Genomic DNA, 11,974 nt, shown 5'->3' on the forward strand with positions numbered 1-11,974 from the left:
CATTGTGGTGCTTCTCTGGATGCAGCACATATGTTGTATGGTGCTGGGTACGCCTGTACCATACCGTCCCTTCCTAAACCAACACGACCGCTCAAAAACGCAGCCCAGCTCTCCACCAAACACCCACAGGCCTTAGGGCCGAGAGCAGGCAAACACATCTACACCTGTCCTTCCATTGCACAATTCCCATCAACAGAGATGACTCATGTGATGTTCCTTCAGGCTAAGAGAACCAACTCCCTTACAGACACTTTTAGAGACCCTGACTTTATTTCATGTTGTTCAATCAGTGCTACATATGAAGGTTGCACAAAATCAGAAATGCCAACCCAAGTGCATATTTTTTTTAAATCAACATCTCTTGACCATCTCTGGTTAAATGTGCACTATTAATTGTCTCACCACACTCCGTCTTTCTGCTGTACTTCCTTTCCATGTCAAACACGCTTGTTGACGCTTGTTAGGAGCAATGTATTTATGCTGTACACTTAAAGCTAAGGTGCGAAACTTTTACATATAGATGCACGTCAGTTACATTCAAGCAAAACAAGTTTGCGCAATGCTGATTAAACCCGTCACCGCCACATAAACGTCCCTGTGGTCACTGGAGTTTCATACTGATTTCTGTGGTGCACTTGTGAATCGTTAGTGATGTGCGTTATGCCAGTGCTGAAGGGGGGAGATACTGTAAGGATAACAACTCAGTATGGCAGAGCCTATATGTAATAAGCACGTGTTGAGGGTGATGTGTAATTACTCTTACTGTCAGAAGTTACACAATGCAGGTTTAACAAGATGTCATTCTCAAGGAATTGTAATCTGCTGTGCCAGTTTTTGTTTATTTCCTCACGTTTAGTAGAGCGTGCACATGCAAGTTTCCTGTATGATAAGGGGGACAAGGGTTCTGATGTATGCATTATACCTTATCCCACACTCTTTGAAGAAACTTTGCTGCACCAATTTTTGATGTTTTGTGCAATACTTAATTTAGTAAGCATAAACCACAATAAAAACATAGGAGGCAAGGAATTGAGCTGCATCTGAACAGCACAAAATATGCAGCCATCCCAGACCTGTGCTTGTCGTGTCCTCTGTATTATATTTGTGTATAAAAGTGTAAGAGTTTTGAGTTCTAGTTGAAAGTGCAGCTTGCATCTTTCCCTTTTCCCTCACATGGGTCCGTGTCCTTGTTGCAGCAAGGTTTTGCAGATGAGCCACCACTCTTAAGTGCTGCTGTTGATTGAAAACAGGACATAGTTTGCTCAAGTTGGCAATGAAGAGAGGTTAAGGGTCTCCAAACCTGGCATGCTAGCTCTCCAAACCATCCAGCCACAGTAGTTGAATGCGGCACCCTTTAAAACTTTCTTTGCAGACAAGCAGGATTATACAAAGCTATTAAAGAGAAGCAGTGATTCAGGATATGTTTTCTAAATGTTATTGGGCTGCCACACATATCTTATCTAAACTGGAGTGGCATTTTAATTTTGACCTAATTTGGCGTAAGGATGCACCGTGGAGCTCTAGACTATGAGGCAGAATCTAACTACTGTATTAACTCCAATCATTGGTTAAAAAAAACAGAACAGCCCTAATTAAAGCCAATGTCTGACTTACACAAGGCAGTCATCTCAGTTTTTCATGCATTAGCTGACATTAATGATTCCCTAATTTCTACTGTATCATTCCCATGTTCATGTTTTAAAACATGAGCTCCTTGTACAAGCATCTGCCAGAGAAACATTAATAAAACAGGTAAAGCAAAACAAAAAGGCCTGCAGATAATTTTGCTCTTCCACACGAAACAAAATAAAACCAGTAAGTTTGACAATGATGCTTCACAAAACATTCAATCATCATTGATGCTCAGTAACACGAACAGGGGAAATCAAAGCAGCTGCTGTCATTTTAATGTCCTTGTTCTCTGGAGTCAAGGATTTTCAAAGCACATTAAAAGAGCAGAAAACTATCCAACCCATGAAACATTTATGGAGCCTGAAAATTGCCTTATTTTTCCAGGTCTATTCCAACATGCCAGGAAGGCTGGCCGAACTTTAACAGGACAGCTGGCTAAACTCATCTTTCACAGGAAGAACCCGCTCGGGAGCCGGGATTGTGAACGAGGCAGGCCGACACAGGGTGTGGGGCAGGAAAAACTAGAGAGGGCAAATTCAGCCAGAGAGAGCTGCAGCAGTCATTACATAAAAGAGGGGGGTTATGTAACGCCTGTGGCTTCGTGTTTGAGGAACTTGGACCGAGCTAAACGCATCCAGATGTGTCAGACGGGACAGAAACCTATACAGAAGCTCACATACGTACATAAACACGCGCAGGAATGAAGAGAGGGGAAGAAGAAAAAAAACATAGCTATGCTACTCAGACTGCAGAGTAATGCTGAGCCATAAGCACGAAAGGCATGCTGTAGTCTCGGCCAACCTAGTTACCCTAGTTCACTAGCAGAAGGCAGACAGGCATTTTAACTGCCTTACTGCATTGAGATCATACACACATGCACTCTGGGTCATCTAGCCCTAGTTTTAATCATCTGGAACACAAAAAAGCCTGCATCATTAGGTGCATTTTGGTGCTGGTCAGATAACATTTTAGACATTTTCATTGTTCTTTCTACGAGCCATTATGTAAGCTCTGAGATTTCCTGATGAGTATTATTGTTGCCTCAGAAACTGTGCCCACTCGCTTCTTAACACAGAACAACCCGGGCTCCATGCAACATGCCTAAATAACAGACTTTCCATGAATATTTAATTCTAATGGATCAACTGTCTCTGTCAGTTTTACAGCTAGTATGAGACCAGACTTCATTTCCGAAGCTAGCAGCACCCACACCCTGTTAGAGGCCGTTATGGACGTCACGTTCAGAGACGGACACAGAGACCAGAGAAGAAAGGCCCTGCAGCATAAGCACGACAACAGATGTTGGCTGGCCCCCAATCCCCTAAGATACGGGAAACCACGTCTACAGTATAGGCAGGGATGACAGGATTAGTTCCAAGCAAAGAGCTGTATCCAAACAAGCAGCCCAAATAGGTTATTTTCCACACTGCTGTCAACTCAGCTGACGTTAAATAATTGAGGTGCTGCTGCCTGAAGAGGACATCACACTGTCGTCTGTAGTGTAGTGACTACTGCGCTGTAAGCCATTAATTGGTAACTCAGGTGTCCGTTGTGAAAATGTGGCATTATGGGTATATAAAAACACACACACCCTATTCCTGGAAGACTTGTTCACAATAGAGGTACAGTTTCTCCTCTGCCGGGCTGGGAGCTGAGAATCGGTTTGTCACTTGTTGTGGGATGCATGATTATACAATGTGCATCAGACGGCTGCTTGAAAAAAGGCATTACAGATGGACGGTTTTAGATTTCCACGCAGCTTTCACTCAGTGTACAGAGAATTATTAGGCTTACATGTGCTACCGCTTGGCAAACAGTTGAGAACCTGTGAGAAACAGGTGCTTTCGTGGCAGCACTAAAACTTTCACACATGGATTATTCAAGAACATCTGAGCATATTAACGTAGCTCTCTGAGCTTGTTTTACCTAAAAAGCTTAATTTTTACTGTATTCTATGGCAAGCAACACAGGTCAACAAAACTCTTGTGCCCTTATAACACACTGCTGAACCAGTTTAGTGTGCTCAGGTGTGGGTTACTCCGATAGGCGGTTATGTGAGTCTGCATCTACTGATCATAGTTAATGATTAATCAGTGCATTTCCCCCCAGTCAACTAGATTTACTATAAAAGTTAGTTCAAAGCTTACTGACTCTTTTGTGTCTTATAACTAAAGAATATTTAAATAAGCCACACACACACACACACACACACACACACACACACAACGAAAAGCACAAAATATATTATAGTTATCTGTAACTACATCTGTATAAAATACTGTGAATACACCTGTAGTCTGGCAGGTTTGTTTCAACAGGTATAGCAAGAAACAAGGAATTTACTCTGAAAGTAAAATAGTAGTTTTTGAACATGCTGTAGTTTATGGACATACAATAACTCGAGTGTTTTCAATGCGTACAAAAGCAACTGAATATACCATTTGTGTTGGAGGTTTCGTGTTCGCACAGTCATCACGTTCATCTTTTACTTTATTTTATTTAATACCTTCAGACCTTTTTTTACACCGAGGTTTTAGCAGCAGTTAACAACTACTGTACCTGCTTTACAATAACATCTCACACGGTAAAGCAGGAACAAGATGTGTCATGTTAGCTATAAACAGCAGATTTAGTGCAGCTCAGAATGAGGAGATGTTAGCTAGTAGTAATTTTACCTGTTTAAGGACATTAGAGGGAGCTTGGTCGAGATTAGAGATAAAGGCAGTGATGACTAATGAGCAAGCCAGCAGTCTTGTTACCATAATATACTGAGCTAGCTGCTCTTTGCCTACATTAAAAGACGAATGACACCTCAGCACCTTTCAGATCCTTTCTCAACTACATGTAGGTAGTACTAAAATAGTTCACAAGCTGCGAGAAATATGATTGGTCTATTTAGGCTAAGCAAACAACCACAGATGGTTTCTTTTGAATATAACAACAGAATAGAAACTATCAAATTCTGTTGCACTGTCTGATAATGTACGTCACAATTATGGGTGCAACCATTAATCGACAAAAAACGATTATTAAGTCCATTGGCAACAAATTTAATAATCGATTAGTTCATGACGTCATCGGGCCGTAACGACACCGTCAACTTAACGGACTAAAGTGATGTGAACAGTAAAGTTACTAAAACAACATCAGCGCTGCAGTAACACCGTCACCACCTAAAACCTCCAGAGTGTGGCAGCACTTCACTCTTCACTCAGCCAAAAAGGTCATTAACTGCAGCGTCTGCAAAGCTGAGTTTTCCTGGAAACACCGGAGCATCTGATCTGGAGGCGCGTAACGTAGTTGCTCTGTGGATGATGAAGACTCGTCTCGGTAAACTAGTTCGCTAGCTTCCCATTAAAGCTGTGTTACTTCACGCTATGAGCTGTGACGTTTTCTATAGTTTGCTTTGGACAATTTGATTGATTTTTAATGGCGCTGAGAGCACATTTATGATACACAATGGCCGCGTTCACATTCCAGATGTGCCCTGACTTTACAATCACAAACGATGCATCGCTCATGGCGACGTTCCCTGCTGGAGAATGTGTTGCTGCTGTATGAGTGCACAAGATTAGACAACACCGGACAATTTCATACTTTCTAAAGAAGAGAAAATGTTTCTCCTGTCAATGCGTGAGGCGGTGGCTAAGCCGTCCGAAACTCCCTTAAAAAAAATCTGAGTTTTGTGAGTTGTTGAGTTAGGGGAAAATATATAAACGTTGTAAAGCACGGTCTACTATAAAATCGTTAATAAATAATTACTGACCCCCCGTAAATTCGGCAAATGTAATGCATGACGTTATTCCTTTCTTTGTATGTGGTGTCAGTTTGTCCCGGGGTGTTGCAGTACTGGCGTGTAAACTGCTCAGTCACTAAACAGCAGATCAGCTGCCGAGATCAGGACTTCATTTCAGAGGACCTTTCTGTTGCTGCAGCCGAAACGTTCATGAAAAGATGCATTTTTGAGAGCAGTATTTATTTTTTTGTTTTAACTGTTAATTAGCACATGCCTAAAACAAACTCAAGTTTAATTTAAAAGCTGATAGCTAAATAAGACGCATTTTGTAATTTTGCAATTCAGTACTATCAAAATAGTCGTTACTTGCAGCCCTAGTCACAATCAAATGTGCTGATGTGGTGCCACGATAAAGGGTTACACCCTATGCTCAACTATAAATTGATCCCACCCTTCATTAACACTATTATGGCCTGCAATTAATCAAGTCTTAACTCATTTTCCTTAGTATGGCATTTATATTTATGATTATTTGGTAAGTGTTGTAAACACACAATAAATAGTCTTGGTGCCTGCCAAATTCAGAATGACAGTGTATGGAATCATTATATCCCTAATGGTTGTGTAAAATGTTGCCTCTGTAGTAAACCTTTTCAAAAATCTCATTCATGATAAACAAATAACACTAATTCAATATATTCCTTGTATTCTAGAGGATATGCTAATTGTGGAAAGCACCTACAATATATTTCACTTTCATTACAACATATTATACTAATTAAAATTGGGGATGCACATTTGATCTAATAACATTGATAATTTACTTATAATTAATAAATAATTGAACAACTGACTCCATGACAACAAAAAAAACTCATTAGATCTGACTCAGTCTCCAGAGATAATAAATAATAAAAAGGACTTTTATCGTGATGTGGTGCCAAAAATTACATGTTCTATTGAGATTGAGATAAATATTTATCTGATTAATTAATGAACAGTTTAAGTTTACCCATATAGTAAAACTATACTGCTATGGTAGGGCTTTTATCCAAATTCAGCCCTGCTTTTTGGTTATCAGTTGAAAGGCTTGTATTGCCTCTATGTGTAATTTTAACACTAAAAAGTTACATCAATCATTAACATGTACCACATATATACATAATTACCTGTATATTTTAATACTATATTACCACTTCAGTGATTTTGTCTCCATTATCTGAAAACAAAAGCACTGAAAATGTTTTAAATTCACACAATATTCAGGTTTTAAAGAAGAAAACTGTAGAATTTTGTTTTGAGAATTTAAGCTCTAAAACAATATACACCGAATGGGATGTAGCTCACTGTCCATTTTCCTTGGACATGACATGCTATACTAAACTGCTCTAATACCTCCTTTGACCTTAAATGGCACAAGACACAGTATGAATACATTACAAGCAATTTCTCTGCTTTTGGATGATGCATGTAACACACTCGCACTTCCTGTTGGGTTATGAAGATATTTAGGTCAAGGGTCTAAAGTCAACAAAGGGAAGGATAATAAAAATCAGTGTTCTTAGCTACGCTGTTAATAATTTACTCAATCCTACACAGGTCAGTAAGTCCATTAACGCTGCTGTATTTTTTTCCCCTTTCTTTTCACACACACTAATGACACAGAGCTGAGTACTTTGGTGTGAGCTTCCCATGGAATACACTTGCAGTCTCCTGCTGAGCCAAACCTGACATCACAACAGGCAGCATGTAAAAACATTAAACCCACACCTTCAGCAAAAACCACAACCAACCTTAACTCTACGTTTCTTCTTGGTTTCAGTTTAAATAAAAGCATTCACTGGCTCTGTGGGCGCTCATTTGTTCGCTGCGCAGATAAACAGAAGGTTCGGTTTCAGCCTTGGCCCTCTCAGGAGGAAGCACTGTGTGACTGATGAGAGAGCTTTTTACTTTTGAGTCCGTACAACCCTGTGCGTTAGCCACAGGATGATTCCACCCACACGACTGCACATGCTCTCTGGGCAAATGGTATCTCTACCCCTCCCTGGAGTTTGACCCAACCACTTCTGAGGCAGACCTGGCAGTTATAATCGTCATTAGCACCTGCTAGGCTTGGGTAGCATATTGCAGGGCCTAGAAATACAGGGACTTTCACAGGGCTGTTGAAGTGCTTCAGGCACCATGGAAATGTGAGAGTAATGTTACTTTGGCATGGGGCAAAGGGTACCAGAACAATATGGTTGACTCTTAATGAATCCTATTGTGCAGGTTCACTATGGAGCCTTTTTTCACATGAACTGGGCTCTCAACATTCAACTTGAGCCTTAGCTGTGAAATCCCCTCTACTGCAGGGCTATGTACATATGTACAGCCCTAAATAAGCTTGATGTCTCAGCGGGTGTGGGCACTGTTACTTACATTTTGACATGTCGCTGCTCAATGTCAACTCTGGCCAGCTCCTCCTCCTCCAGATCAGAGTCCCCTCCAGAGCTACTTTCTGTTACATCTGAGTCAAAGGCGCTTTCTGCTGAATGAAGGTTGGCTGATCCGCTCAGATACAGCCTCTCCAGTTCAAGGGGCATTGAGCCGCTTTTCAGGAAGCGACTGAGGCTGTCTCTGTTGTTAGAGGAAGAGTGGCGTCCAGTCCTCCACGTAGCTGTAGGGGTTGCGGTCTCGGATTTGCGGTTGCCAGCCAGTAGCCTGTTGAGAGCCGAGTCCAAGAAGCCACCCAGCTGCTGCTGAATGTGCCGCTCTACCTGCTTGGCCTGTACAACCTGAAGGCGTTTGCGCAGGCGCCGCAGCCGGCTTTCAATCTCTGTTTGGCGGCTGCTGTTGAGAAGGGTGCGCTCCCTAATGTGAGCATCAAGGCTGTCTGAGGAAGAACTACAGGGTAGAGGAGGCTGTGGTGCTGTTGTGCAAGACGGGGAGCCCTGCTGGCTGCTACCTGGTCTCTCCCTATCAGAACCCTGTGGCTGACTAGTAGGCATGTGTGAATCTGCCTCCTCCAAATTCACCTGTTCAGTGGGGTTAGGGTTGTCATGTGTAAAGGGGGAATGTGCAGCCGACTGAAGCACTGGTGGTTCAGGATTTTTTCCATCTGTATTTTGAGAAACCCCAGAGGAATGCTTCTGCTTAAGGGTTCCTTTCACCGGGATAAGCCCTGATAGGGTAGCTGTAAAGGTCTCAGAGTCCAAGGGCAGGTTCTGGGACTGAGAGTCTGTGGTGGCAGAAGACTTGTCACCATTCACTGCCACCACACAGCCAGGGCCGGACATAGTGGCCAGCTTCTTGGCCAGACCATTGACAGGTGCCATGGGCTGGCCACCGCCGTTGGTGCTGCCACTCATGAGGCTTTTGAGCTGGCCGCCAGACAGTTCTATCGCCTGCCTCTTCCTCAACAGGAAGTCTCCTCCGCCGTTGAGCAGGGAGCTGGGCAGTATTCTGTGACCTTTTAGCACAGACTGTTTGATGAGGACTCCTTGCAGCTTTATTGACTCCTTAGTTGACGGGACAGGTGTCACATCAGAGCATAGGTAAGAAGCCACCAGAGGCTGGAGTTTGCCCAGGGCCGAGGCCTGAGCCACAGAGTCGGCTTGGGGCTGCTGTTGCTGCTGTTCCTGGTCGCCGCCACAAAAGTCAAGAGGGCACTCTTCGGAGGCGGCTTTACACTTGGCGGGGCCGCTGCTGTGGATAAGGATGTTGCTGGCGTTACCGTTGTTCTCTGCACTGGCCGGTGAGAGACTTGAAGATGGGGCAGCCAGTTTGAAGCGGATGTGGTGAGCTTCGGCTGGGGCGTCGGTGAGAGCGGGCGCCATCGCAGCCATGCAGTGCAGAGGGACGGGCACCGCGGCCTGCTCCACACCACCCGCTTACCGCCCCACCTGAGGACAGCCTGGACAGAACAAAGAAAATATAGACCGAAGGAGGAGGAGACAAAAAAATAAAGTTAAACAAAAGTAGTCTAATGAACTGAAGCATTCATAAAAGAAACGTACTATATCAAATTCTGACCTTTGTTGGTGTGGAGATATTTACCTATCAACAATTCTCAGGTAACATTCACAACCCTTTTACAGTGATGGACCCACAACCACAGCGTAAACAAACATACAGACACTACCTACAACACGTTTAAATATTGATTTAATACTGAAACCAGCAGCTCTATAAAAGTTTAATCTGTATAAGGGCAATCACAATTATCCAATAGGCAATCAAGAAAAAAAAACAACCTTTAACTTGATAGCCTAAACACATGTTTGAGGAAAAACTATATATAACATACAACCATCTCAAAGGCAGTGGGAGTGCTTTATGACCAGGTGGACTTCAGTAAACACAAACATGTAGTTTAACATATGTATTATGAACATATTAAATATTATTTCTTAAGTGAAAAGCAACGTGAAGGCAGGCTGTCCATACAACTGAAATACTTGCATTACCGGTTCTGTAAGCCTTTAGAGTGAGAGGAAAAATACTACCCCACACCCAAAAAGGAAGACTCGTTTCTAAAATCACCAAATATAATCAATGAAAATGCACAAATACCACTGCTTAATATCAAGTCTAACATGCCGACTCAAAAACAAAGCTACAGTGAATGTCTGACTAATCTAGTTAGAGGCCTAATCAAACGAAGTAGTGACTCATTGAGATTTTTGCTGACCTACTAGTTCCAAGTGTTGCTAAAAATTATCCCACAAAAGCACCCAGGGAAAAACACTTATTGGGAGATGATCAAATCTTATCTTTCTGACCATTCACTTATATAATAATCCAAAAAATGTTATTTCATTCCATTGTAATCTCAGTAACATGTTCGTCTACAGGTCACCCTTCATCCAAGGGAGGGGAAAAAAACAAACACACTGATAAAGATGCAATAACTGCAGACATCTGAGCTACATCCCAGCCCAATATATAATTCCCACTACACCCATGCTTGTGTGAACAAGCCTTCATTGTCATTTACTTACAAGGCTCCTCTTTATGGAATAAGCTTTGGAATTCAATTCTGAGAGGAAGAAACAGGAAAAGCCAATGCAAATTGTCCAAACCCCACTGCCCTACATGTGCCCTGGCAAGTCAGTGTGCAGCAGGGTTCAACACAGGCAGTGTAAGTAGGTGGATTTAGGCCCCAGCATTAGTCCAAAGCACATGATGTCATCCTGACAAGGTTCCTGTGTCAATTTCAGCAGTACATATTAAACATTTCCAATTTACCAAATAATATTCCCAGCAAAATAGATTATCAAATTAAACACGCAAAAAGAGAACAAAACGCCCTGATGTATGGTTTCAGCGTTAACATGACATTCACACGGACCGGCTGTATATGACACTTTTTTAAAAAGCCTCCTTTCAAATAATACAAGAGGATAAAAGCGGGCTGCGTCTCCGCGTATCGTCTGCAGGTCAGATGAATGGGGGCTCAGTATTTCACCGCAGTTTCTAGTCAGCGCGCACTACGCCATGTTGGTATTTCCGAAGCAGATTATGCAATGCAATTCATCTCCCTAAAACCGCCCATTCTGCTTCAAACACACCGACCATAACATGCTACAAGGGAGGAAATTAATTAAGTAACGTTAGTGAATGCGTAACTTTAATTCACACGCATTACAGCACCAGGTTTCTATAAACTGTCTAGCCAGAGATGCGACAAAAAATGTCCACATCCAACGTTAGCCAAGCATAACGTAATCACCAAAATGTCTTCCTGGTGTTTACAAAACATTTGCACATTTAAATAATAGGGAGGCTGGCGCCTGTGTCCAAGGAGCGTACAAGTGTAATAACGTTATTTCATAATCGTAAAATTATCTGTAGCTTCCGCGCAGACCACGTATACGATCGGTGTGTCTGTCTACTCGTATCATCCAAAAATAAATAAATAAATAAATCTGCAACCCCATCATCGCGTCTACCAAACGTCCACCAACAACCTGCAAGATAAATGTCTCGCTAAACGCCGTCACTTTGTGTTACACACTGCGTGGAAATTAATGCGCTGGCTAACGTTAGCTCCGGAAAGCTGCTGATATAAGAAACACAATCTGCTCGCAAGCCAGCTGCAGCGAAACGCTACAAACCCTCATCGCATTTTATATATATCAGGTTATAGCTTTCGTTTTTAGTTGCACGACTTGGTTATTTCTGTTTTTAATTTTACTTTACGCAAACCTCGTTAGGCAGGTAAACATTTTAGTCACTTGACTACGCAACCTACGTTCACCCACAGTTTTTAAGTCAATAACGCCCAGAGCAATAATAATATTACACGTTAAAAAGCCACGGCGACACGTGCATTAACGTCAGAGTTAAATCAAGCTCCTGTAACATCACGATGTATATTTGGACACCTTTTACGCCTTGTGGATCACAACTTATTTTAAACAACGCTTTAAGACGTACTGCGGAGTGGAGACATGGTTTGCATTGCAATTAGACTAAAGGAAATAAACACAAGCGGCCTGTTGTTGTACATGTACGATGACCGTGCTTTGCCTTTACTTGAGCACACTAGCTGGTGGGTAGTAAAATAGTACGCAGCGTTAATGCACAGTATGTGAAAAGCTTGAGAAGTTGGGAGTAGACAGTCTA

At 42.3% G+C, this 11,974-nt stretch overlaps 1 protein-coding gene across 8 annotated transcripts in view; it reads right to left on the minus strand.

Annotated features, from left to right (window-relative positions):
• Positions 1-11,974, minus strand: part of kansl1a (KAT8 regulatory NSL complex subunit 1a) — a 29,136-nt gene that overhangs the window by 12,658 nt on the left and 4,504 nt on the right. For 7 of the 8 annotated variants that reach the window (XM_038735991.1, XM_038735997.1, XM_038735994.1 and 4 more), the window contains one exon: positions 7,787-9,260. In XM_038735991.1, coding sequence (XP_038591919.1) covers positions 7,787-9,192 — 1,406 coding nt within the window. In that variant the 5' untranslated portion in view covers positions 9,193-9,260. Of the gene's footprint in view, positions 1-7,786; positions 9,261-10,347; positions 11,969-11,974 lie in introns of those variants that run through there. The other variant, XM_038735993.1, reaches the window with a different exon arrangement.

This window comes from Micropterus salmoides, unplaced genomic scaffold (genome assembly GCF_014851395.1).
Source record: "Micropterus salmoides isolate LMB-PRFRI ecotype aquatic unplaced genomic scaffold, ASM1485139v1 Ms_hic_scaffold_21, whole genome shotgun sequence".
Taxonomy (NCBI): Eukaryota; Metazoa; Chordata; class Actinopteri; order Centrarchiformes; family Centrarchidae; genus Micropterus; species Micropterus salmoides.